This window comes from Acomys russatus, chromosome 29, assembly GCF_903995435.1.
Source record: "Acomys russatus chromosome 29, mAcoRus1.1, whole genome shotgun sequence".
In the NCBI taxonomy this organism is placed as follows: domain Eukaryota; kingdom Metazoa; phylum Chordata; class Mammalia; order Rodentia; family Muridae; genus Acomys; species Acomys russatus.
The window spans coordinates 28,611,126-28,638,789 of NC_067165.1; the positions used below are offsets into that span (position 1 = coordinate 28,611,126).

At 52.6% G+C, this 27,664-nt stretch overlaps 2 protein-coding genes across 7 annotated transcripts; both read right to left on the minus strand.

The window, feature by feature from the left end:
* Positions 1–931: 931 nt before the first annotated feature.
* Mtfr1l (mitochondrial fission regulator 1 like) lies at positions 932–9,629 on the minus strand. 6 transcript variants are annotated; one of them, XM_051171718.1, is made up of 7 exons: positions 9,525–9,629; positions 7,182–7,316; positions 6,699–6,803; positions 5,569–5,678; positions 5,152–5,363; positions 3,311–3,596; positions 932–1,403 (listed from the first exon to the last, which is right to left on the minus strand). In XM_051171718.1, the coding sequence occupies exons 2-7, from the start codon at positions 7,203–7,205 to the stop codon at positions 1,298–1,300; spliced, it is 843 nt and encodes a 280-aa protein (XP_051027675.1). In that variant the 5' UTR covers positions 7,206–7,316; positions 9,525–9,629; the 3' UTR covers positions 932–1,297. The 6 variants fall into 6 exon arrangements, with proteins under 6 accessions (XP_051027675.1, XP_051027670.1, XP_051027672.1 ...); XM_051171713.1 differs by having other exon boundaries at positions 3,311–3,632; positions 9,525–9,627; XM_051171715.1 differs by having other exon boundaries at positions 3,311–3,632; positions 9,501–9,572.
* Positions 9,630–13,575: 3,946 nt separating this feature from the next.
* Selenon (selenoprotein N) lies at positions 13,576–27,310 on the minus strand. The gene is made up of 12 exons (XM_051171712.1): positions 27,128–27,310; positions 26,578–26,695; positions 22,696–22,829; positions 20,180–20,389; positions 19,676–19,800; positions 19,095–19,232; positions 17,654–17,735; positions 17,319–17,507; positions 16,879–16,984; positions 15,279–15,391; positions 15,086–15,187; positions 13,576–13,910 (listed from the first exon to the last, which is right to left on the minus strand). Exons 1-12 carry the CDS (start codon positions 27,308–27,310, stop codon positions 13,740–13,742), a joined length of 1,671 nt encoding a protein of 556 aa, XP_051027669.1. The 3' UTR covers positions 13,576–13,739.
* Between the last annotated feature and the right edge of the window lie 354 nt (positions 27,311–27,664).

Genomic DNA, 27,664 nt, shown 5'->3' on the forward strand with positions numbered 1-27,664 from the left:
AAGATGTTCAAGTGTTTCGTCTAAATATATGCACGTGCACCTCATGTGTGCCTGGTACCCATAAGACCAGCAGTGTGTGTCATTCCCTGGGTCTGGAGGAACAAACGATCGTGAACTGCCACAGTGGCCGCTGGGAAGCAAATCCTTGTCCTCTAGAAGAGCAGCTAATGATTTTGACTTCTGAGTCATGGCTCCAGCCCCAGGAAGATTCTTAACACCTTGGGGTGTGTGTGTCACATAGATGTCTATATTGTGATTCATAACAGTAGCAAAATTACAGTTATAAAGTAGCAACAACATGAGGAACTGTATTAAAGGGTCACAGCATTGAGAGCCACTTACCTGAGGGCAACAAAGTTAAGAAAGTTCACATAGCTTACAATTAACAGAAGCCCTCCTCACCAAAGGCTACTGTGGTCAAAACTCAGAGATGAACAAAGAAAAAAATGCATCTTTTCTCCAAATCCTTCATTTAATGTCAGGTAGTGCTTCAACTCAAACACGCAATATTCTTACCATAGAGAAAGGGCCCTGAGGGCACCTGAGTCATGCATGATGCAGTAAATAAAATCTTGGCCCAACCCAGAGAAATCAGTCACTGTCCTACAAGAAATATGGTATGCTCTTTTCTCTCTCCATTTCTCCTTCCTAGATAGACTTAAGTCCATGGAAGAAAAAAAAAGTTTTAAGTCAGTGGAACTGATGAGGCCCTGGAGGCTAGACTGGGTTGTAGACTTATAAAATATGTTTAAGAAAAAAATAGGCCAGGCTTCCCTGCAGCATCCCACGTATTGGCTGGTCCAGTGGCCTAACCTCTATAGCCAGAGGGAAAGGGTGATTGATTGCTGGGCACTGGTGTAGGCCTATGATGGAGCAGCATAAGATCTTCCCCATCACCGTGAACAGCCACTCCCCCTGTGGTGTACCCCAAGGAAGCTGCTGAGAGTGAGTGACAGCTGTGCACAAAGTGTCCAGTGAGACCAATTATGAGTCTAATGTAGTGGATTAAGTCATTTAGGGCCTATTTTCACAGAGACAAAAGAAAAACAAGAAACGTCACCCCTTAAACAGAGACACTCCACCCTACCTGTAACAAACGCCTCATCTCAAAAAACCCATAAACCTTAGTTTCTGCCAAGTTTAAGTGCAGGTAACATAATCCAGCTCTTTTCTTCCAGCGGGAGCCCTAGTCAGCAAGACTGTTGCAGATTCTAACCCAGACAGACATCTGCAGCGAGGAAGGCAGCTATTGAAGGAGGTCAGGAGCAAGAGACTTGAATTTGCAGAGCCAGTGCTGTCAGTTTCCTTTTCTACTGATGTCTTCCTCCTTCAGAGCAAACTTCCTCCTAAGGACCTCAGAGATAAGTACAGCAGGGTCTTCTTCCTTCAGTAAACTCCGGCTCCTGGAGACACAAGAGCTTGTATTTAGGAAGTACTTGCTCTGTTCTGGGTCCTGCTCTGTGTACTTTTTACTTCCTGAATCTTGATAGCAATTCTGTGAAGCACTTGCCAGTGCATGTCCCAGCCAACGTCTGGCCTTTAAAGCCAAGCTATCTACCTGGTCTGAACCCCATCTCTTAACTAGAATATGGATTTCTTACATGGCTACAAAGTATGGGTAAAATAAAGACCCATCAAGAGAGTCTGCAGTACGTGACTAATGGCTCAACCATCCTGATCCTTACTAGTTCTAGAGACAAGACATCCTGGATATTCTACCACCATCTTCCCTTAAGTGAGCTGGGGTTTTGTTGGTTTTTTTTCCTCAAGAGATCAAAATCATAGCAAAACATTTCCATTATAAGGAACCATGGGAAAAACTGAACTCTAGGCACAAATTTATCAAAGAAGAGCTTCCTGGATGCTCTAGAAATAGTTGTCTGAAGCTATTCTACGTTTCTTGAGAGTTTTACTGGTCTTTGAGGGAATACACAAAGGTCAAGATTGACTTTAAATCTGAAGAAAACAAAAATTGTCTTTGGTCGATCACATATCTGAACCTTTGCTGCTGACCTGGCTAACTGAACCATTCTTGGTTACTTCTACTAGAGAAAGAGATGCCAGGACACATGTGGGAGAGGTTTGGCAAAAGTTTTGGGTATAATTTGGTTCTATCAGGAGGAACTACAAAGGGCAGGCTCCCTAGGGCTTGTCTCCCAGGAAGCTTCTCAAGGGGCTCAGAGAGTGGCTTTGCCTCAAACTCCAGGCCTGTCCAAAGTCTCTCAGACTTGAGCAAAGCCAACCATGGCTCCATTCTCTGGGTATTCTACTTTGGTGAGTTTAATGTGTACAAATTTGGGCCATGTGTTGTGGCCTATGCCTTAGATCCCAGCACTTGGGAGGTAGAGGCAGGTGGAACTCTGAATATTCAAGGCCAGGCTAAATATACAAACTGAGTCCCAGACCAGCCAGAGCTTCACAGTGAGACTTTTGTCTCAAAAAATCCAACCAACCAACACCCTAAATCTAAGCAGTTTTAATGGGTAGCCAGAGCTTGATACTTGAGCCAGGTGGTGGTGGCTTTAATCCCAGCACTCGGGAGGCAGATCTCTGAGTTTGAGACCAGCCTGGTCTACAGAGTGAGGTCCAGGACAGCCAGGGATAAACTGTGTCTCAAAAACAAACAGCTTGGTTCTCAAGTCCCTGACTTGGAGGTTTTGTATTACAGAGTACTGGATGTGAGTGCAGGTGCCTGCAGAAGCCAAAGGTATATATAGCTGTACTGTGGGCACAGGCAATCAAATGTGAGTCCTTTGCAAGAGCACTTTGTGCTCTTAACCACTGAGCCATCTCACTATTTCATTTAAAAATAAACCATCTAATTTTATGAAAATTTCCTTCCACCAAAGTCTACTAGTTTGAGATACTAGTATGCCATACAAGGATAGAACAGTGGGAAGCATGGTAGCTAACAGTATGCAAAAACTAAAGCTACGGAGCCTTTAAAATATATATATCTACACACACACATACATATATATATATTGGGCACTGGAGTTTTGCCCACACAGATGTATGAGAGGATGCCAGATCCCCTGGAACTGGAGTTACAGTTGTGAGCTCCTATATGGGAGCTGGGATTGAACCTGGGTCCTCAAGAAGAGGTGCTCTTAGCCACTGAGTTCTTTTTAGCCCTGCAGCTGGAGTCATAACACTTGACTGAGGTGACTTAATAGAACAAATGCAAAGTGTTGCTTTTCCTCTAACTTGGTCCTAGTCAGTCAGCAAGCTTTGTGAATGCAACAGCATGATTATTCATCATGAGCCAGAAGGAACTAAAAGATCACCAGCGCTCCAATCAGATACTCACAGGTCTTGGCTCTGTTTTATCCGGTGAAAATCCTTCAGGATGCCCATCATGTCTGCAAAGCTGCTGGCCTTGGACAGAGAGATGCAGTCATCCTCTTCAGATGAGCTGCAGGTAGTTTTGTGTTCTGGTTTGCAACATTCAGGGCTGGCAGAACAAAGCAGGGGGATTGTTGGGAGGTCAGGGACCTCTACCTCAGTCTCCTCAGTGATGTCACTAATGACAAAGGAAGTTGTAGAGTGGAATGAGGATCCAAAGCAAGGCAAAGGAGAAGAGACATTTGAACTTCCTGGAGATAAGAAATCTGGCGTTAATGAAGCCGAAGCTGAAAGAGAAAACAATAGGCATAATGGACACTGGGCTGCAGTGATCCCACACACACTGCTATAGAACAGTCATTCTGAGCTGACTCATGACATTCCTGGAGTGCCAAGGGTGGGCTATCCCCCAGGGAGTCTGTCCCACTTCCCTTTTTTTGGGTGGGTGGGTGGGGGGTTCCAAGACAGGGTCTTTCTGTGCTAGCCTTGGCTGGCCTAGAACTCACAGCGATCTGCTTGCCTCTGCCTCCTGAGTGCTGGGATTAAAGGAGTACGGCAGCCCCACTTCACTTTCCACTGAGGGCTCCAAATAGGCAGAGAAGCATTGGCTTTTTGAGTGTCCAGGACAGACACCGCATCACATAGGAAGTTGTGGCTCCTAAATGTTCCCATTGCAAGGAGGACTATAGGCTGGAAGTTCTCTTTTAAAATGAAGTCAAGTAAGGCCTCCATTTCCTGCATTTGCCATTTTCTCAGCTGTGATGATGGTCTGTTGATATGAGTTTGAAGTATTTTAAAACAAAACTGCCCCATTTGAATTGAGAAGCTGTCTTCAAAATTCTTAAGAAATGCTACTGAGCTGGGCATGGCGTGGCATACCTTTAATCCCAGTACTTGGGAGGCAAAGGCAGGTGGATTTCTGTGAGTTTGAGGCCAGCTTGGTCTACAAAGGGAGATCCAAGACAACCAGGGCTATACAGAGAAACCCTTTTTCTAAAAAAAGAAAAAAATACTAATGATTTTTCACATTCTATGGTTTTTTTTTTTCAGGAGTCTGTTCTTTGCTCCACCATTCCACCATGTGGGTCCTAGGAATGGAACCCAGGTAGTTAGGCTTGGTGGCAAGTGCCTTTACCTGCTGAGCCATCTCCCTGCCCCATAAACTATGACTTTTATGTGCTCTACTAGCTGATAAGGCTTAGGAGCTGTCTTGAGGGAGATCCACCTATTGGTTGTCTATGCCTCCAGTCAAGGCAGGCTCCTGTTTCCAGTGGTTTTGCCTTAACTATATGCAGAAAGCTGCAGAGACAAGTATTCTCTGGTAGCAAGGACAAGGCGAGGGAGACAGGTAATTAACAGGATGTGACTCATGGTGCTGCTGAAGATTTTTTTTCTTTTCTCCACCCCCCCCCACCCCCCGAGACAACGTTTCTCTATGTGGCTTTGGCTGTCCTAGGCTGGCTTTGTAGACCAGGCTGGCCTCAAACTCACAGCGATCTACCTGCTTCTGATACCCGAGTGCTGGGATTAAAGGCCTGAGCCACCAACCCCCCTCGGAATTCTTGAAAAGTGGGTTCTTTGGATATGTGGTCTTAAAGCTACCTGGAGGGGGTTATTAAGTTTTGTGGCTGAGAGAAGGAGTTTGCTCCTTATCAAGCCAATCAAAAAAATGAGTAGTAGACATCTTCCAAAGGATATTATAGGATATCTAGAGCCCTGTACCTAAGTTGTCTTCTCATCCTATCTCAATACTCAGGGCCAGGGGAAAGGACAGCCTGCAGCTACATCCTCAGTGGCGCCGCCTACCTGCATCTGCTGCCACTATTTTAGCAATCTGACTGCGCAAGTGGCTTAGTTCATCCTGCAGCTCAGTGCTGCGGCTTAGGGCGGGCAGGGCTGGTTTCTTGAGAGCCAGAAGCCTCTCTTCAGACCCACGCAGATTGGGCACTGAGGCATTACGTTGCATGACAATCAGAGGGCTGGGTTTCCAGGTGTGTCTCAGAGGGCGCGTGTCGCTCCTGGGCCAGAGAAAGAATACGTCTTACTACAGACAGCCACTATATATCCCTGATTAAATTCCTTCACCCCACAGGTTCTACTCCCCTTTAAGCCCATAGTTCTCATTCCTGTTGTCGCTCAGTCTCTCATAAGCACCCTCCTTGCTGACTGCCACTTCTGGTAGAAACTCCCCATCACCAGCAGAACAGCTACTGCCTCAGCTACCTGACCCGGGCATATGTTTCCTCTTCATCTGCAGCAATCCAAGCAATGTCAGCCAGAGTAGGGACTGGAGGTACATCTCTCAAACACAGGTCAGAGATGTTAGGCAGGGTCTGTGGGGAAGCAAAAGTCAACATTTATCCAACATGATGAGAGCTACTCAGATTAATACACAATGGGGCACCTATTGAGGAAGGCTTCCTAAGACAAAGGGAAAGCTTTCCTAATAGACTGGCCTGAGTGCTTGGTGCCCACAGATGCCAAGACGTCACACTACACAGTTTTATTTCCCTTTGTTTCTGATGCTTCTGGGTACGCAGGTCCTGCCCATGTTCTATTGACAGTTCTGGGTAGTGTGTGGTAATGAGACATTTGTTTCGTAACTACACTTCCACCCTGATAGCACTTGTAACTCTGGAATCAGTTCCTACAGAGACCACAGCTATCTTTCTTATGCTCTTTCACTTTTCTAGGCTTGGGTCCTCACACTTGTATCTCTGCCAACAATGTTTTTGTGTCTCTGCTTCGCACACTCACCACACTAAACAGCTAACACAGAGCTGGCTCTAATGAACATTATTTCATTTTCTACCAGAGAAGCAGGTATCAAGAGACCTCATCCAGACAGTAGTCTGCTGTAGAGTGGATGCCAGAGCCTCCATAGACATAGGTTACACTGTAAAGCAGCCCAGTAATAGAATAGCCATATTTGGACAGAAAGAGGAGTGTGGGGATTTGAGGTCACAGAGAAACACTAAAAATAGAGGCCAAGTGGCCCACTCAAAAGGCCAGTGAGAAAAGCGCGTCTACTCAAGAGTCACAGCACTTGTGCAGAGAGACACATGGCACAGATGCCTCAGAGCACTGATGTAAGTCATCTAGAGACTTGGTTTAGCAAAGGATTTTGGGCCTGCTTTGATAAAATGTATTTCTGGACACTTATGAAATCTGAGCCACTTAGTACCAGCAACAAAGACAAGATGAAAGATTATCAATTTATGAGAAAAAACTGGCAGTCTGACTGTTGTGGTTACACATCTGTATGCAATCAGGAAGGCAGTGACCAGGAAAGTGGGCAAAAGCCTTGGCAACTGACACAATGTCTGCAGCACAGAAGCAGCCACGCCACTCACCTCAAAGGATGCCCGGGGACAAGGTTTCAAGGGTAGATTGGTCCCAATTCTTCTCACCACACTCCGAGCAGCCCCATGTGGCTTGTTTTGCCAGATTGGGATAGTCTAGAAGACAGACAGACAGACAGCCCCAGACCTCAGAGTAAGTCCAATCATTGTTCCTTACCTTCCTTTCCCTCTGGAGCTGAGTCAAGTTTATGGTTAGGGCCAGTCTGACACCTGCTGCTGCTAAAGTAGTCAGTGCTTGGGAGGGAATTAGAATTAACTGGTGGTATGGACAGTTCTGGTTCCCTCACATTCCTCTGTACAAAAAAGTGAAACTATGGATTCATGAAGGGTACCAAAAAGGAAGTAGGATGACAGCCTTGCTCAGATTCCAGGGCTTCAGTGAAAAGCAAAGATGAACTGGTGTCTCAGGACCATGTGTAGTTCTTAAGCAAGCACAGTACGGGGCTCACTGGCCCCAGCCTTAGGACTCCTTACCACATTGGCTTCCATTCCTGACATTTCAGCCAGCTCCTGCACTTGAAGGACAAGGCACCCACAGGGCAGCTTGGGAAAGCTGCAGGTATGACTCCTTCATATCAGGCCATTTCCAGGAGCATGAGATTTCCTTTCCTGTGAAACAATCCCCAGAGAGGAGGGACTCAGTGGCTAGACCCAGCCATGACTGAAACCAGTACCTCCAGTGTGTAAAGGAAGAAAGGTAGCCCAAGAGGCTGCTCTTACTTTCACCGGCTTTTCTAACCCAGACCTCCATACAGGCTATGTTTCAGACTTGATGAGAAAGCTTGACCAACCTGGGGAAACTGGCAGGCTTAAGGTCAACTGAGGCAAAGCCTCAAAGATGCAGATAGAACTCCTTTGTAGTTACAAAGCTCAAGGGAGAGCAAAACCAAAGATACCATCCAAGGTGAAGCATTTATTCTTGAAAATGCAAGTGGGTAAGAAGGAATCCACAGCCAACTCATGCTAATTTCAGTCTCTTGGCTAAGGGAAAAGAGCTTTAAGTGGTTGTAATGCATCACCCTCACCCCCAACTGCAAGCATTCTGTCACAGAACCACACCTCCAGCCCCAAGAGCTTGGTTTGAAATTTTGGCTTAGTCTATGATTATGTCTAGAAATGCTTTTGGATGTTGCTTCCTTCATCTGTAAAATGGGAAAAGGAAAAGCTGCCACCCTAAAGGTCAGTGAAATTTAAAATAAGACAGTTATTCCTGAATTTTAAAAATTCATTTAAGGTTAAAGCAGTACTCCTGACTGCACTTGTCACAGCTCCCCTGGCATGGCGGTTCAATTAGTGAACTTTTTATGTCCATCAAATACAAGAATACCCACTAGTCCGGGCCCTGTAGACATTATGGGGAGACTCAGAAAGTTGTGCTTTTAAGGGACTTGTAAAGAGGACAGAGTATCCTAAGAGACTGCAAAAGGCAGACTAGGGGTCTGGGTGAGAAGTCACCGGGGAGCCCAGGTCTGGTTCTGAACAGGGAGGAGCTGAACTGGATGGGTAGTGTCTCAAAGTGAGAGCGGGAGTTCCTCTTTTACCGTAGAGAGTTGTCATGATATACATGGAGGAAAGAACTTGTCATTTGGTGGCTGTTCAGTGGACAGTGCCTGGAGTCTGGTTCAGGTTCTGATCTGCGCAGCCCTGTTGAAGCCTACAAAGTCCCTGTGTGCCAGACTTCTTGCTGAATGCCACTTAAGCTGCTACTGCAAAGACTCCGGCCAAATCCTCAGGTGATGGCATCACCTCCTCCCAGCAGGGTCTACCAAGTAGCCCGACCCCATCTTCAGGCTCTCCAGACCAAGCTCCGGCACTGCTTGGCAAGTGCACGTTTTGCGGCCAAACCCCCTCCCAGGTCTTCTGCTCTGGGCCACCAGCTCCCACCGCGCCTTCTCTGAGCCCCAGGCTATACCACTGCCTCTATGGAACCCAATGGAACTCTTCCTTGTCCCTCAGCGTTCTGCTCATCCATCAGGCTGTCCTGGCAGCTTGGTTCCTCAGTTCACTCCGTAGCAGCCTGGATCGCCAAGGCTGCTCAAGACAGAAATGAAGTGACCAATCGGCCCACAGCCGCGGCTCTGTCAGGCACTTAGCTTTCTTTTAAGAAACCGCTGTGGGCGACGCTAACTTCGCTTCGAGGCCCCGCCCCCCGCGTGCCCGCTAGCCGCGCTCGCCCGGTCCGCAGCCCTGGGTCTCCGCACCTGGCGCTGCCGTCGCCCCCTCTGCGGTGGCCGTGCGCGCCCTTCCGCGCGGTCTCTCTCGGCAGAGCCGCTCTGCTCCGGGAAGAGCCTCGACCCGGCAGTCCTGGGCCAGGGAGAAACTTCGCCCGGCGGCCACCTAGGCGGAGCGCGCGAGGGTCCCACGAAGCGCTGGCGGCCAGCCGGATGCAGCGCCTCGCCCCCTCCACGACGCGCCCCCCACCCCCGCGACGGCGGCCCGGCCCGGCCAAGGTCGGCCAAGTCCTCAGAGCAAGTCCAGCGGCCCTTGGACCCACGGGCCGGGCCGGAGCGCGCAGGCGCCTCCAGGGCCCCGTAGGTCCCAGAAACGCCGCGCGGCCCGGGGCAAAGCCGGGTATCGCACTCCAACGGCTGGACCCCAACCGCGGCGGGACTTGGTCAGCAACTACACCTCAGGACTAGTGTCCCCGCCAAGGGGGGCAGACAGCGGCACCTCCCGCGAGAACTTACACGGGAACAAGAATCCCGCGCTCCCCCTGTGCCGGGACGGAGGCGCTGCTGACCGACCGGAGCGCCCACCGCGCCCGCCTCCTGCGGTACCCCGCGCCGGGCTCACCTCAGACTCCAGCTCCGGACTCACCTCAGCCCCTCCTACCACAGCGGGCGGCCGAGCCCCAAACGTCCTCACTTCCGCTGACCCGCCTCCGGAAGCAATCGTTTGCAGCTGCGCCGCAAGCCACGCTCCCAGGAGAGGCGGGCCTAACAAGGGGCCGGAGCGCACGCGGCCTCTGAGTGGACCGCACATCACCGGCAGGCCACACCCCTTCAGGCCCCGCCCCCGCCCCGGGAGGTCCTAGGGCGCTGGTCCGGCACTCCCAGCTGCGGGACATTTTCCTTCCGTTTTCCGATGTCAACAGACTTCTGGAAAACGGGGGTCGGCCTGGGTTGCTGCTCAGCACCTAAAATAATTGATGCTGTCCCTACTCCTGCCGCAAGTCTGAAACCTCGTCTTGGTTTTCAGTCTTTTCTTTCTAGTCTGGACTCGTCCCATATCGTGCTTCCCATATACCGGGGAAGGGTGGGGGGCAGCAAAAATGGCTGCTTTCGCCTTTGAGCCACGCCCTCCAGTGCTTCAGAGTAGCTTTCTCCTATTTAAAAGTTCCTCGTTTCACACACCTGCTTACACTTACACACGCGTGCTGAAGAATTCAGTTTGTTGAGTAGATGGGTGGATTGATGACACTGGGAGATTCCAAGCTCTCTCTCAGGCTCGCTCTTTCTGCTAGTCTCCATGGTACCCAGTTAATGGACACACACTTCCTTCTCTGCTCTCAGCACATGGCTTTGCCTGGCTCACCAGTTGCATTCCTTTAGTCCCAAAGCTTGCAGTCCCCAACTGCCAGGGAAAAATCTGTTGGATTCGTGGGTGGACAGCCCTAGGCAGTCACACTGGGCACTACGCCCAGACCTGCCTCACCAATTTCTCTATTGTTGTCCTATTGAAATTACAGTTACATGTTGGTTGAAGAACGGCTACTCTCCGAGAAACGTGTCCTTAGGTGACTGAGTTATACAAACAGTACAGAGTGAGTGTGCTTGCACACACCTACATAATGTAGTATATACTACACACCTAGGGGAGTTGGTATAGCCTGCTACTGCTCCACGCTACAAACCTGCACAGCTAGCACTGTGCTGGATCCCAGGGCAGCTGTTAACCACAGTTGTAGACAATTTACATCTAAACACAGATGGGGCACCACTCAAGTTCTAGATAATTGGGAAATTCTCAGCTCCTTTATAATTGAAGAGTATCGCTGTCAAGACACACAGTCTATCAGTGACAAAGCCACCACTGTGCAGTACCTGACCATCTACATTTCTCACATTTTCCTTGCACTTCATTTTGCACCAGTCCCCATAAGATATGTAAGTGGTTCAAGTCAAACTTTAATGTGGGAAGTGACTTAACCTCCCCATGTCAGTGAAAGCGAAACAGGTGCAGAAGGCTGCTTTGTTCCAGAGCTCTTCTCCTGTGGAAGGCTTGCCTCGTCACTCTGCCTCAGCATGTGTCCTTGCCCCCTTCTGACTCAACCCTTCCTTTACAGGACTTCCCCCTCCTTACACCATCCCCATGTGTGTACGCTATGGTGCCTTGTGAAGGCCAAAAGACCACTGCGAGTTATTCTCTCCATCAGGTGGAACTCAGGGACCGAACTCAGGTTGTCTCGGTAGCAAGCACTTTTACCTGTGAGCTATCCCACCGCCCCTACGGGTACATACCCTCCCATAATTACCTAATGCCTACCATATGCTTGGCTTCTAAGACCATTCTTTAACACCAGGACCATTCTCAATGCAAAGTTCTGGACTCTCCCATACACACACACACACACGCGCACGCGCGCTTGTGTGTTTTGAAACAAGCTGTGTAGCCTTGGCTGTTGTGCACTCACTTTGTAGACCAGGCTGGCCTTAAACTCTCAGAGATTTGCCTGCCTCTGCGTCCCGAGTGCTGGGATTAAAGGCGTGTGCCACCACACCTGGCTTTCTCCCATATACTTTATCCCATTACAAACGGACCTTAGGCAAGTCACAGACAAGGCTCCAAAGACATACTAGCTCAGAATGTGCCTGTCCCTGCCCATCTCCCAACAGGGGCAGCAGCCAGACTGTGGGAGGACAAACTCAAGCATCCTGCTCAAAGGAAAAGCACCAAGTTAACTTAGACACTCCAGTTTTATTACAGGACGTGCTGGGGAGGGGGAAGAAAGGCGGGTGCGTGCATGTGTGTGTGTATGTGTGCGTGTGCATGTGTGTGTATGACAAAATGGCATCAGGGGATGTGCAGAGACTTCAAATGAAGGCGCGGAAAGCCCTAGAAATCAATACTTTACATAGGAGCAGGATTGCTCAGCATTGCTCTGGCCCCTGCTGAGTCTGGGTGGCACACACGTGCCACACCTACAAGATGGCAGAGGCACCGGGAAGCACTCAGGGGCCCATTTGTCTCCATAGGTCTTATGAAAGAACTGCCTCCCAGGACAGAGAACCTGGCGGAGGTATCTATTGACACGTGCTCTGTTCAGTCAGAGCAGGAGACGCGATGGTTTGAAAGGATTTCTTTCCCACCCAGGGGGAAATGGGCAGGGACGCTGTATCAGACAAAGCGCCCCCAAAGACAAGACAGACAGAGCCTTTGGAGGCATGTGGGTTTGGATTGCAACTCTAGTACTGGGTGACCCTGGGAAATCACTTTGCCTCCATAAGACTTGCATGTCTTCATCTGAAAATGGAGGCAAAGCCAGGCATGGTGGTACACACCTTTAATCCCAGCACTTGGGAGACAAAGGCAGGTAGATAGCTGAGTTCAAGGCCAGCCTGGTCTACAAAGTGAGTCCAGGACAGCCAGGCCTACACAGAGAAACCTTGTCTCGAAAAACCAAAACCAAAACAAGAACAAAACAAAAACAAAAAACAAAAGAAAGAAGAAGGAGGAGGAAAATTAAAAAAAAAAAATGGAGGCAATTTTCCAATTTACTGGTTGGTTCTAAGAACTGAGAAAATGTGTGTGATCTTCACAGTGCGGCCCAGAGACCGTGAGCTGGGCTCTGTGGTGTCTGCAGTGGCAGGCAGGGGAGGAGGGCTCAGGGAAGGCCACCTGCCTTCCTCCTCTGCCAGGTTGAAGACTTAGGTCCCTAGTGGAGCCAGGGGAAAGAACTGGGTGATGCCAAGAAGGGCCTTGATGTGGTTAAGTTCGAGGCAGTTTTTGGGGGGTGTGGAGCGCAGGGCAGAGCTAAGGAAATACTGAACCTCGGAGGACTGCTTGTAAAAAGTTCAAGAGAAGGAAGATGAGCATATTTTTTCCCCACATGTGCAACTGCGAGGACATCAGGCTGGATCCATTTGGGATTTCAGACCCAGCCGTCATGCAGCTGTTGCTGGGGGAAGCCATTGCCCCTTTCTTTCTCCTCAGCGTTCAGATTTTTTTCAAAAAAATATCTATAAACTGTGAAAAAAAGTTCATATAAAAACACTTTTTCTGTGTGCATAAAAAAGACTGGCATGGTCAGTGGTTAAAGATGTGGTGGACCAAGTTCCCCCAAGTAGCCAAGGGGCACTGTTAGTGGCCATCCCTTGGTAGATGGGGTGCTCGGCGGTACCCTGGGGGCCTAAACAGTGCTGGCTGTAGGGAAGGCTATGTTCTTTGCCTGGGCCTCTCCTCGATGGTGTATAGGTCAGGGGGAGAGGTGTGGTGAGGACGCTGGCTCCAGCAGTCCTGCCCTGGGCGAGAGCAGGTGGCAAGAAACTTCCTGCTCCCCGTCCCAGAACACCACGATAACCTACTTCACAGTGAACTTCTCCAGAAACTTCTCCCTGGAAAGGCTGGGTCATCTGGTCAATGCTCTGCAGGGCAGCAGTGGACAGCGCAGTCTCCACTTTCAGGGAAGGGCTTCTGTGCACGGACAGCTGTCTCCGGCTGACAGCGACCCCTGCCTGGGGGATAGCCAGGATAGAAGGTTCCAAACAGGCCTAGGGCTGGCAGCCTGGCCCCCTGGGGCCAAGCTCTTTAGATTCCTTTGGTCCAGGGAGGGCACCTCAGACGCTCTTTGGGGAGACTTGAGGAAGTGTTTGGAGCCAGCTGAGTAGGGAAGGATGGCTTGGCGAGTGGTGGCAGGCTTTTTGGCTCATTTACAGGACCAGGCAGGCAGGCGGGCCTCCTCATCCACCCACCAGCCTCAGTTGACCTTGGACCTCTCCAGGCAAGCCTGGGAATGAGGTGGGGAAATGGGCTGGGGGGCACTGGGGGCTCCACAGCGTGTGGATTCCGTCCGCCAGCTTTTCACAGGGTCCGCTAGGGCTGGAGGAGGGGCAGGCCGCGCCGGAGTCCCTCCCTCAGGAACTGCATGTAGGTGGCTGTGGATGGGTCCTCAAAAGTGGGTGGGAAGCTGAAGACGTTGTTCTCCATGTCTTCCGGCTTCGTGGAGGTGATGTCCAGGAAGTGGTTGGCATTGATGTGATGGACCTAGGGAGAGGACGGGGTGAGGAGGCCTGGGGAGGCCATAGGCCAGGTCTGCCCAGGCCATCTCAGTCTCTACCAGCTTCTCTCTGAGGTGAGGAGAGATAGGCTGCTCTCACACTGAAAGTGTACCAGAAAGAGCTGCCCAGGCAAGGCTGTTCCCATTGTCATAAGCTCCCACGTAGCCTTCTACTGTGGGAGTGCCTCCCCACCTCACCCACTAAGAAAAAAAAAAAACAAACCCATCTTTCAATGCCACCTTTTCCTCTACCCAGCTGCCTCACAATATCCTTTCTCTCTTGTGTTCTGATGATGCCCCACCCCACCCCTGAACACCTATCCAAATGCCCGGTGCTCAGCATGCCCTTGCCTTTCTACAGAGCTTGGTGGAGTGGGTACACAGTGAAGGAGCAAATGAGTGAGGCCCGGATGAGGGAACCAAGTAAAGCTTGCCAGACAGCGTCTCCCAGAATCTCAAGTGCTCACTTCATGACCTCAGGGCGTGCTCCACAGGGTAGGAGCCACCAGTAACACACAGGAGCCACCTGGCTTGTCACTGCCAGGCCTTTCCTCCCTGCCTTCCCAATACTACCAGGGGCTGTTCTCACCTTTGCCTGGAGCAGCAGAAGCTTCAAGCTCGCTGTCTTTTCCTTTCCTTCCAGCCCTAGCTTCCTGCTCTTGGCTACCACGCCCTAAAAGCTGGTCAGCTCGCCACCTTCCTGTAGCCCGGCCCTCCCATTCTGGCCACACTGGGACTGAAGATGGGAAAGCTGTTTAGAGTTCGAGCCTTATTCTACACGTCTGAAAGTGGGTGTGTTTTCCAAACCTGCTATGACCTGATGCCAGGCCCTCTACGCAGCCAGAAGAGAGTTGGGGCAGGAGTGGGGGCAGGGATCTGGAATCTTGCCTCAGGACAGGTCCTCTACCCTCCTTCCTTGGCCTCAGTGGTCCAGGAAGCCATCCCTTGGGCCATGTTTTGTCCACTGAACTGACAAGATTCCCTCGGGGACACGTTGGCTCTATCGCTGTACTAAGTGCCTTGCTGTATGTACCCTTCCCAAAGCATCTCTGAAGTCTGCTCTGGATCGCTATGCCGGGGGATGGAGATGACGGCCTCAGAGCGGCTTGAGACAGCTCAGGGAAGAGGCCACCCCTCATGTCCCTGCCCCCTGGGGACCTACCACGGTGCCGTTGGGCATGCAGATCATCATCTCCACGGGGAAGCTGTACTTCTCCAGGTGTAGGCCTGCCAGCTGCCTGTGGAACGGATTCTCCTGCTGGAGCTGTGGGAACAATGGTACTTCCTGGCATCTGGGCCCAGTGCTGTCTTGGGGACTCCCATATAGGCTGCCCCCCCCTTGACCCCTTGCTCACCTGCAGGTCTTCCAGCTCCTTTACCAGGGACCAAGTACTGATGAAGCTCTCATTGAGGAGTGTGAGGATGGGCGGGCTTTCCAGGACGGTCTCCCGGAGAGTCCGCCCCGAACCTGTACAGGGCAAGGCCAAGGGTGAGTAGCACCCCCCCACCCCCGATTTTACAGCAATGGTCACAGTTTGGGAAACCCCGTGGGCTGCAGAATGTCTCCACACTCAGGTGACATGGTAGGCTCAAAGAGTAGATACTAGCCAGGAGTGGTTATCCTAGCACCTGGAGGCTGAGGCAAGAGGAGTACCATGCACTCAGGGCCAGCCTGGGCTACATGATGAGTGAGTTAAAGGCTAGCCTGAGATAGAGCATGGACCCTGTCTCAAGAAATGACATAAATAAATGAAAAGCCAGCAACAGACTCAAGGGGTAGATGCTGAATGAAGGGGAGACAGGGTCGGCATGAACAGGTTGGCACCCTGAGCTGAGGCTGGGGTGGCCCATAGCTTGTTAACAGGGACTGATTCTTTTTGTTTTGTTTTGTCTTCTTTTTTGAAACAGGGTTTCTCTGTGTAGCCCCGGCTTCCTGGAACTTACTCTATAGACCAAGCTGGCCTCCAACTCAGAGATCTGCCTGCCTCTGCCTCCTGAGTGCTGGGATTAAAGGCGTGCATCACCACTGCCTGGCCAGTGACTGATTTATTTTGTTTTTTCGTTTTTTGTTTTGTTTGTTGTTGTTGTTTTTGAGACAGGGTTTCTCTATGTAGTCCTGGCTGTCCTGGACTCACTTTGTAGACCAGGCTGGACTCAAACTCACAGCAATCTACCTGCCTCTGCCTCCCGAGTGCTAGGATACACGTATGTGCCACCACGCCCAGCCAGTGACTGATTCTCAGTCTCATTTGGTTGTCTCTAGGGCTTTCACCCAGACACTGTCTACCCAAAATCATCTTCCTCCTGTCATGTGACAAACCCTGACTCATCTCTCAAAGTCTCAGTTTAAATGCCACTTTCTCCAAGAAGCCTTCTGACGGTTCCTGTCTGTCTGTCTGTTTTGTATGACACTGCCCTTGGGTTACCTTCCTACATGAGCATCCACACCACACTGGGATAATGCATAGCTACAGCAGGTCCCTATACTGTCTGCTGAGTGACCAGACGAGGGCAGGGCCATTGTTTTTCTCATCTTTGAACTCATCATTGGACACCTAGAGAACTTTCCAGAAGGTCTTTGGTGAATATTCTGGATAAGAAACCCAAGCCCAGCCTCTCTCACTTGTAGATTTTACTTTACACAGTACAAGATACATTGACACCCAAGGTCATACCTGGGGAACTGGTATGCTCTGCCCTTTTCACTGTCGGACTCAGGGAGGGAAGCTGCTTCGCCAGCTTGGTTAAACATGAACACGTCAGCCTGGCCTTTTCTCTACACTTGGCATCATCTTCTAGGCTCAGCCCAAGCACTGAAAGCTTCCCTGGACCCTGGTCCTACATGGCCCAAGTCCTCATGGCTGCAAGCTCTGTTTGTCCCACAGCCTCTTGTGCCCCATCCATAGGGTAGGAAGATCCCCACTTTCCCCTAGGGCTGACCAGGGGTTCTCTCACCTCAGCAGGACTGGTCGTCCAGGGCCCCCCACAGCAAGATGGAATGCACAAGTTTGCTCTCGGCCTTGGCTCTGTCAAAGGCCTCCGTGAATGGGAGGTAGTTAACCTGTGGTCGGACCAAGACAGAAGCTACTGAGTGCCTGGGGTCCTGTTTGGGGTTGTGCAGGGAAAGCCTGTTTTTATCCTGTGCGTTTGTGTGTATGTGGGTGGGGGGGCACGGGTACATGTGTGTACGCATGTGCGTGTGCTTGCATGTGTGCCTGTGTGAAGGGACATGGCTGAGTCATGTGCTCCTCCTCCAAGATTAAACTAACAGAGGTGTGTCCCATGACCCAAGCTCGCCCCGTGCCCCACCGTTTCAGCACAGGGCCCATAACTAGAGCCGAGCTCCCAGCCTCGGCCTCATGGAGCCTTCCCCTGGCTTCCACGCCGAGCCTCACCTTCTTGAAGGGGTACATGGCCACTTCCAGGCGCCGGGCAGCTTCCTCCCAGCTCAGCTCCTGGTGCCACTTGATCTCTTCAAACACAAACTGGAGGGGTTCTCCAGAGGGCAGGCGGCTGTCAATCATGTTGCCATCTTCATCCAGGATCACGGAGGGCACCGAGGGGCCCAGAGCCTCCAGCTCCATCTGGGCCGGAAGTCAGTGGTGAGGGGCATCTCAGAGAGAGGCCTCCTGGGAAACCTTCAGGACTGGTCTACTCTGCAGAAGTGGGGAGATGGGGGCTCAGGGCCTTACAGCTGAATATGTCTGGGTAAGGGCACCTGGGTGTTCACCTGGGGTATGTAGCCGATGTCCACCTCCATGTTGCTGCTCTCACTGGCCCCGTACAGCCACTCCATGTCCACATTCAGGGACCTGGGGATGACCAGGGTAAAACAACATCGCCATCAAAGCCTGTTAGTCACACGTCGGGTGCCATCAGGTTTAACACAAGCAGTTGAAGACACAACAGAGTCCAGAGATGTCATTGGGGTTTTGACAGCAGACCCTGGGCCAGGCCTGGACAGTGCACAAGGGCTCTCATTGCATGACCCCGTATACTGGTCACGACCCTTTGTTGCAGAGAGGTGGCCAGTGCATCGCTGCAGGACCCAGGATGAGGCAGTAGTAAGAAACCAGGTTGGCCTTGGAAAAATCTCCTGGCTGTGCAATCTGAAGATTGGCCACACGGGGGAGCCCCAGGACCACCAAACAATAGTCTGTTTAAGTGACTGAATACCCTCAGAGGTCCCTGTTCTTTTTTTTTTTTAGACCTCTGTTCTTAGACACAGGCCCTCTGGGTAGATCCTGGCTGGTTGTCTACCCTCTGTGTTAATCAGTCCAGGACTTTGAAGGAGACACGCTGAGACCAGCTTCTGCCCCAGCACGGGCATGTCTCTGCCCTGGCTCTCTAGAGAGGGAGAGAAAACACTCTCATTGGGTCCAGGCTCTCCCAATCGTTATCCCTGCTCAGTCTTCTACCTGGAAAGTGAGGACACTGGGAGTCTTGCCCACAGCCACACAGCCCATGGCTACCAAGAGCAAGTTTTAAAGAGCCTCGGGCCTCCCAGCTCTTGCATAAAGACTCATAGGGCTCTGCTTAAAAGCCACTTGCTAGCCTATCAGGGAGTACGCTCTTGAAGCTACCCCACCCCCACCCCCACCCCTTGGTCCCCTGATCTGCTGATGGGGCTGATCTGGTACAGGCAAAGAACGGCATAAGGGCTGTCCCAGCAGTCCCACCAAGGCTCTGTGGTGACTGCCTCCCCTCAAGCCCTTACGTGTGCTACTTCTTTCTTTCCCACGGGCTTTGATTGGATGTCACCTCCTCCAGGAAGCCTTCCAGGATTCCCATGGTCCCTGCCCAGCTGCTGACCTTCCCCCTCAGGGGTGCGAGTATAGGCTAGGATCCATGTCTGTCTAGGCTATCTTCAGAGGACAAGAGATACCGATTTGGTGGCGGGGGATGGGGTGGGAAAGGGGCTACTGGCGGGTGTGAAACAACAGATGAGACCCTAGCTGGTTTGTTGGGCCCTAGGATCTGCAAACTGGGACCCCTTTGCTGCCTCCTGTTGATCAGCAGTAAGTCCCAAGTGGTGGCGCTGGGGAGCGAGGGAAAGGACCAAGGCTGAAGGGTCTGTGGGCTCCTTGACGTCTGAGCTCAGGAAACTGAAACAACAGCAGCAGCAGAATGCAGTAGCAAGGTGCTGAGGCCGCGCCAGGGCCAGCGCTTACCTGTGATTGGGCACGAACAGCCGGAAGTCACGGATGTGTGTAGCATCTTTGGACAGGATGATATGGCCAGTGAACTGGCCGGGAGAGAACCAGAAGGGGAAGTCGGGAGGCTCGCTGAGCTGGAACTCGGCATGGATCCTGTGGGGAAGCGGGGTTCGCTAAGCCTGGAGCCCTCCCCAAATCTCCCAGAGCCTAGGGAGCCTTGCTGTGGAGTCAGGGACAGGGAGAAAGCAGAGACCCTCGAAGACTCAGCCTCTGCGCCTGCCTCCCTTGGAAGCCTTGCCTTCACCCGCCACCCTGCCATCCTTCTCCAGGGCGCATGCGTGTGCGTGCATGCGTGGGTGCGTACATGTGCGTGCGTGGGTGCGTGGCCATCTGTGTGGACGATACCGCCCGGGGCCACCAGCCAGTTTCAGTTGAGGGCTAAGCAAGTCCCAGGCACCTCTCACCAAATCCTGTGCCCTCTGAGAAAGTCATTATTCCCCAGACTCTGAGAGCCTGACCCCGACAGGGAGGCAGGTGATAAAGCTGAAATCTCTCGCTTGGCCTTCGCCTACCCTTCCAAGCCTTGTGACACTCACCGGAACATCACAGTGTAGTAGGAATCGCTGATGGCAGTCAGGCAGGCCACGGTGCCCTGAGGGGCAAAGCGGGTCTTCACGAAGGGGCGCGGATGAAACATGCTCAGTAGCCGGTGGATGATGACCTAGGGACAGCAGTGAGACCCTAGCTGGCTTGTTTGGGCCTGGGGCCCGGATCTGTATGCTGGGGGTCAGCTCTGGACCTGAAGGCCGAGAGAGAGAGAGAGAGAGAGAGAGAGAGAGAGAGAGAGAGAGAGAGAGAGAGAGAGAGAGAGAGAGCGAGGGAGGGAGGGAGGGGGGAGGGAGGGAGGGGAGGGAGGGAGAGAGAGAGAGAGAGAGAGAGAGAGAGAAGAGAGAGAGAGAGAGAGAGAGAGAGAGAGAGAGACTGGGGCAAGAGGGTTGGAGGGGCAAAGAATGCCTGGTACTTGGGTCCAGGTTCACACAGGAAGGGCCACTCCCGAGCTAGGGCCAGGTGCAGCCTCCCTCTCCCGGTGCCATCCTTACCTCCTTGCCCTTGGGCGGCGGTGGGTAGAATCGATTGTTGGACAGATAGCCCGTGAAGACACTCAGCTCGCCAGGGATAATCCACCAGGGCTGACCCAGCTCCTGACCTGGAGGGGGCAGGAAGGGCCGGAAGTGTCGGGCGGCAAACACTGCGCTTGGGGAGGCTGCAGTCGTCCAGTTCCGGAGGCCTGACAGAGCGAGGCGGGAGACCTGGGATGGGGATGCCAAAGTTCTAGCATGCTCCTCACATCCCCACCAGACCATAGGCTGGGACAGCAGTGGGAGCATGAGGAAAGTCATGTCTCAGCAACGGCCTCAAGCTTAGCACTGTCCCACTAGAGGACCCTCTCACACACACTACCCCAGCTTTAGTGGCTTTCCAGGCCCGGCGCAGGCCAGGCCAGGGCAGAGCAGCTTACACAGGGTGGGCAGCTGAGTGGCCGGTGGTGCCACCTGCCCTAGAAGAGGGTGGTAGAGCACTGGGCTTCATATAGGCCCCACCCTCAGCCTCGGCAGAAACGGGGGGGAGCGGGGGGGGGGGGCACCTGACCAGAGTTTGGGGGTGCTGTTGAGTCCGGTGAAGGAGATGAGTGAAAAATAGAAAAATCTCCAGAGTTAAGAGCAGAACCCCAGAGAAACGGAAGAAAGGTCACCCCCAGAGAAGGCCCTGCCACCAGTCACCTGCCCAGCCAGGAGCAAGGTCTTCCCTCGTTAGCCTTTTCCAGCTGAGGAGTGTGTGAGGGCAGAAGTGATCAGCCAGCAGCCTCAGGGCTATGTACACACACGCCATGGAGCGCTGAGGCAGGACCCCGGAGGTGTGGGGTCCCTCATTACTGCTCTTCCGTCTGTGGTTCCCCTATAATCTTATAGAGGCAGCAGGCAGTGTGCCCCTTAAAGCAACATTACCAGGACAGAAGGGCCCCATGCCTTGCCGGGTAGCAGGTCCCTCCCTCCCTCTGCACCTCCACAGTGGCAAAAGAGCCAGGCTTAGAGGGAGGCAGCACCACCAGCAGCAGCAGGAGGAGGAATTGTCCAGGGAGCTCCCATCCAAAGGAATCAAACAGGCAGGTTCTCCAGGGCGAGCCAGGCGGAGCTGCTTGCCTGTGGGTCCTGCTCACAGGCTGGCCAGCACTGCAGGGCATTGCCAGAGGAGGGGTTCAGGGCTGTGGCCCAGTTGGGGCACCTGCTCTGCCTTCCTGAGTGCAGAGGTCCCCTGGTTCCTATTCCAGCATGCCTACCGGGAAGCCATCTGCCGGGCAAGGCTATCACCTGCAATCCCTCCTCCTCTCCAGGTCTCCCCAAGAAGGTCGAGCCTGTGTTTCCACTTACAGAGGTGTGCCCCCCTCCACATGCCCCAGTCACCTCCATGTCCTGAGTGGTGTTATTCCCTCTCTTCTTATAGCCCTCACTTGGGCAAACGGCACACCAAACACTGGTCCCCGGCTTGGTCACTTTTGGGTCACCTGCTCTGCTCCCCACTTTTCATCAGCAGCCCCTCCCTGCTCTCTCCTCCTCTGTATCCTCCAGGCTGTTTCCTCTGAGTCCATCCCCCCTCCTCTACCCACTCCAGGAACTGGTCTGCTTGCACCTCCCCACCCCCAGCCTGGAGAACACAAATCCAATTTCACAATCAACCCACTGAGGCATTTTGCTTCTGCAGAATAAAAGGTAAAAGTCAGGCAAAGAGACCCTCAGCTACCCAGCCTCCTCTTGCTGCCCCATTAGGCAGCAGCCAGCAGCCAGCATGCCTCTCCTCGCATGCCCTGGGCCAGCCACACCTGCCCTCTGGCCTGCCTGCCACCCTTTGCCACAGGCTCTTAACTCATATGGAAGTGGGGCTTTGCCGAGCAGGTACCGCTGGCCTCAGAGCGACAGCTGTTCGTGGCAGAGGGAACAGCAGGCAAGAAGGTGGGATGCAAACCCAGTGAATAGGAAGGAAACCCAGAGGGACCTGGTTAGGAGAGAGGTGACAGCCAGCAGGGTCAGGGGTGGGGAACCAATGGGGGTCACTGTGTCCTCAGGGCCATGAGCTAGAAAGAAGCTGGTAACGCAAGCACTTGTTGGCCCCCTCTCTCCTTCAGGGGTTTGTCCTCCCCCACAGTCCCTGCCAGAGGCTGAACTGCACATCTAGGCCACCAGCATGTGACATCACCTGTCACATGCTGGATGCTGGCTAGGGGGGCTAGGAAACAGACTAGCAGAAAGTGCTCATCATCTGGGCTCCTTCTTCCAGCCCATCCCCATGCTGGGGACAGTCTCTGTCAGATGTCACCCTATCAGGAAGCTCTCCCAGACTTCCCCGTGCAGGGAAGGGGCTCTTGTATCCCCCTCCTGTTCTCCCCCCTCCTGTTCTCCCCCCAGACCAAGCTGGAAAGCAAGCTCGGCTTTTTGGATGCAGTGGGCACACGAGGGACACTGATGAGGTGAGAGCACAGGCCTGTCCTCAGGAGCAAGTATACACAGGCAGTTTTAACATCAGTGGTCCCTCCCAGGCCATCACCCAGCCCCCGACTCACCCCTAGGAAGCCATCCTTGCTCTTGGTCATGGTCTCCGTGAGCAGAGGCTGGAATCGGGATTCTATGGTGACTGTCTCCTCGCTGGGGTCATGGGGCAGCTCTTCCTCCTCATAGTTGGCCACAGGAACGGACCCTATGGAACAGAGGTGGCTGGAGAGGCCCTGCCCTTGGTGTCCAGGCCTCACTTCTCCCAGAGTGCCTGTGACAAGGAAGCTAGGTTTGGGACAGGGCTACACCAAGACACCAAAGTGACAAACACTGTGTATGAGGGCCTGCTTTTACCACAGCGCGGGAGCAGATGACGTCATTATAAACGTCATTTCACAAACACAAATAAGTGGAGATGAAGTCACTTCCCCACTGCCACATAGTCAAGATTCAAAGCCAGGCCTGTGTCACTCTGGGGCCGTGATCAGTGATGACCCTCTTCTGGATCTTAGGGGACTGTGAGGGACTCAGTCAAGGGGCTCTTAGCAAAGAGAAAAGCAAGACACATCAGGCTGTTGGGCTGTGACATCATTGGATGAACACCTGTGGGTGGAGACTGGACCTGCTTCTCCCTGCTCTTCTGGCTGATTTCTCGGCTCTCCCATAGGGAGGTGACCAGTTCCTCATATTTCCCGTATGGATGGAGCCACAAGGCAGGGTTAAGGGGGAGAGAAGCCGATCACCAAAGCAGCGACAGAATGGTCATCTATGACAGAATTAGGCATGCCAGCCCTGCCTTACAGAGTCCCAAGGACAGGTGAAGGTACAGAGACAAGGCCTGGCATTTGGTGGCACTGGTGACTAGCCAAGCTAAGTGGGGTACATCACGGACAGGAATCAACCAGCGCCATCAGGCATGCAGGCTGCCTGGGCACACTGCAGCTGCTCAGAACTCACCTCCACCTCCAGGAGCCTTCAGGGCTTAGACTCAGGAAACTGCCCTTTTAATTAGCAGTCCACAGCAGCCCTGTTCAAATGATCACCGATCACCGTTGGGCTGGTGAGATGGCTCGGCAAGACAGCTCAGTGAGTGAAAGTGCCTGCCCCATTAGCCTGACCTGAGCTCTCTGACCGAAACAGGTGCCGCATAAGAAACAAGAGAGGCTCTGCCACAGTCACAGTCGAGTAGAAGGAAGAGAACTGACTTCCAAAAGTTGTCCTCCGACCTCCAGGTGTGTGCTGAGGCACACGAGTGTGTGCGTGTGCATACACGCAATAATAATGATGATGATGACGATAATGTTAATAAATCTTATGTGATTGTTGTTATTTCTTTCTTGTTTTCTTTTCTTTCTTTCGTTTTTGTTTTGTTTTGTTTTTGAGACAGGGTTTCTCTGTGTAGCCTTGGCTACCCTGGACTCAGTCTGTAGACCAGGCTGGCCTCAAACTCAGAGATCTGCCTGCCTCTGCCTTCCACGTGCTGGGATTAAAGGTGTGCACCACTACCGTCCAGCTTTGTTGTCCTTTCTTTCTTTCTTTTCTTTCTTTTTTTTTTTTTTTAAAGATTTATTTATTTATTATTTATACAGTGCTCTGCCTGCATGTGAGCTTGCACACCAGAAGAGGGCACCAGATCTCAGTATAGATGGTTGTGAGCCACCATGTGGTTTCTGGGAATTGAACTCAGGACCTTTGGAAGAGCAGACAGGGCTCTTAACCACTGAACCATCTCTCCAGCCCCTTTTGTTATTTCTTTATCTGTAAGTCAACACAGTAAAACCTTAGTTATTGTTTATTTGAGACATGTCTTAGGCTGCCCTGGAACTTGCTATGTAGATTAGGCTGGCCTTAAATTTGTGGTACTACTGTCTTTCTGCCTCTTGAGTTGTGTACCACCCCCTCTGGCCAGTAAACATTTAAAACAGCAATCTGGAAACATCAGACAAAGGGAGGGAGGGTTATGTAGCATTATTATTAGTTTGCCTTACATACAAAGTTATTTCAGTAGTAATTATTAAGAACAACTGGGTCAGCCTGGTGGTGGTGGTGGTGGCGGTGGTGGCGCACGCCTTTAATCCCAGCACTCGGGAGGCAGAGGCAGGTGGATCGCTGTGAGGTCGAGGCCAGCCTGGTCTACAAAGCAAGTCCAGGACAGCCAAGGCTACACAGAGAAACCCTGTCTCGAAAACAAAAACAAAAACAAAAACAAAAGTAAAAGCTAGGACTGGAGTGATGGCTCGGGAGTCAGGAGCTTCGGCTACTCTTCCAGAAGACCTGGGTTCAATTCCCAGCTCCCACACAGTGGCTCACAGCTGTCTGTAACTCTAGCTCCTGGGGATCTGATGCCCTCTTCTGGCTTCTGAGGGTACTTTACTCACACGGTGCACATACAGGCACACATATACATACATAAAATATATCTTTTTTAAACAATTAATTTTTATTTCCTGCTCAGTGGTGTTTTGCCTGCATGTATGTGAGGGTGTCAGATGCCCTGGGACTGGAATTAGAGGCAGTTGTGAGCTGCCGGGTGGGTGCTAGGATTTGAACCCAGTTCTTCTGAAAAAGCAATCAATGCTTTCAACCACCGAGCCATCTCTCCAGCCACTCAAATAAATCTTTAAAAATAAATAAATAGAATAAAACAAATCTTTTAAAATTTGCATCTTTGGGGCTGGAGAGATGGCTCAGAGGTTAAGAGCACTGTCTGCTCTTCCAGAGGTCCTGAGTTCAATTCCCAGCAACCACATGGTGGCTCACAACCATCTATAATGTGATCTGGTGCCCTCTTCTGGCCTGCAGGGGTACATGTATATATAATAAATAAATCTTTTTAAAATTTTGCATCTTCACCTGGCCATCCTCCTCTAGCAGTGACCCGAGGCCCTTGGGCCAGCAAGTGACCATTCTTCACAGCCATGCTTGAAACCTGACAAGCCCATGATGGTACCATGGTGTACCTGCCCTGCCTCTCACCCACTGACAGGTTTCCACAGGCTGGTGCCAACATCGAGGCAAGAGGACTGGCAAGCTAGATGCCTGTTTGGGCTATGCGGCTTAGTGAGACCTTGTCTCAAAGGCTTGGGCATGTAGCTCAGTGGCAAAACTCTGTGTTCAATCTTCACTGTCTCCAAAAGCTTGAAGTGGGGAGGGGCAACAGCAGCAGTTAGGGAGATGGCTCACTTGATGAAGCTTCAGAAGCGTGAGTTCAAATCCCCAGAACCCATGTAAAAAGCCAGGGCAGGGCCGGGGGGTGGTGGTGGCGGCGGCACACGTCTTTAATCCCAGCAATTGGGAGGCAGAGGCTTGAGGCCAGCCTGGTCTACACAGCTAGTCCAGGACCACCAAGGCTACACAGAAAAACCCTGTTTCGAAAAAACAAAAACAAAAACAAAAAAGCCTGGCAGGATCGTGCACGCCTGTAATCGCAGCACTGTGAGAGGGTAGGTGGAGATGAGCAGACGATGGTGGCCACTTGCGGGCCACCAGGCTGGCATATGTGCAGGAGTCCCAGGCTAGGGAGAGACTCTGCCTCAAACAAAAGGTGAAAGGCGACAGCGAGAGGCTATCCTCCAACCCTCACCAGAACACACTCCTCCCCATTCGAAAGTGCACTGACGTGCAGCCTGGATGGGAAGGAACAAGAGCTTTATAATTTATTTCTTTACTTATTTGAGACTCAGATTATCTTTCCCTTCCTCTTAAGAAAATCAGCAATTGTACCTGGGCAGCACTGGCCAGCAGGAGCTAGGACGCACGCAGCCAGCACCCGGGAGCCTTCAGAGCAGTGGAAACAGCTGTGGCTCCGGTTTTGTGACTGTCTGCGTATTTCCTTGCACAGCCTTTGACTCCTCAACCCTGTGAGCCAGGGCAGGGTCCCGCACTCAGGTGGCCAGAAGCAAGTGACCTGACCTGGTAATAGAGTTCCCCGGGGCGCCCAGCCCCTCTGGTACCTGTCAGTTTCTCCGCAATAGGTTTGAACTCCTCCGGGCTGATGTACATATCCTGGTCCGTGTCCAGCGAGGAAAAGAGAAAGAGGCCATCTGTCCCCAGGACCTTCAGTGCTGATTCCTGTTGAGGAGGAAGGGGCTGAACCGAGCGCCCTGACAGGCCCCAAACTCCCTGTCTGAGTCCCGAGCAGGCAGCTGCTTCCTGATGCAGCAGCTCCTGCCATCCGATCCCAGAGTCCCCTTCCACACTTGCCACCCCATTTGTTCAAATGTCACCTCGAAACAGTCCCAGAGTTCCTTGTCCCTCTTCCAGTCGCTGCTGGTCCCCGCTTCACTCCACGTCTCCATCCATTGTCTACTCTGAGTCCCCTCCCTCCCCTTCCAAAGGCCCAATCCTACTTTATCCTGTTCTGGCCATTGTCCCCTCCGCCGCCCACCCAACCCCCAGGTGGCCCCCTTCCCGGGTCCAGGGCAGAGCTTTATTCTGCGCCTCTCTCTGCAGCCACTGTCCCAGGCAGCCCTGTCCACGGTCCCCGTCCCGTCCCCCTCTGACCTGCCGCGCCGCCGCCTGGGCGTCGGAGAGGAGCGCGCAGGCCCGGGTAGCGGCGGCGGCGACCACGGCGGCCAGCAGGGCTCCGAGCAGCGCCAGGGCGCGGGCGCGGCGGCGGGGAGGCGCGGGCGCAGCGGCGGGGTCCGGGCTGTGAGGCTGGCGTGCGGCGGGGCGGGCCCGGCCCATGGCGGCGGCTCCGGGGGCTCCCGGCGGCTGCGGGGGGACCGGGAACGCGCGGCGCGGGCGGCGCGGGGCGGGGCGGAGCCGGGAAGGGAGGGCGTCATGCGGGCGGACTGCCGGCCCATTGCTGCCCATGGGGAGAGGGAAGGCCCCAGGGCGCGGCGCCTGTTCAGCCGGCCTACAGGCCCTCCGTCCTTAGCCGACCTCTCCTTTAAAAAACATTGTTTTAGACATCCTCTTACTTTGTAGCTCACCCTAGCTTTTGAACTCTTTGTCTGGACTTGAACTTGGCCGATGATGCTCCTGTCTTTGCCTCCTGAGCCTTCAAATATATGATCACTCTCACCCCTGCACACACCG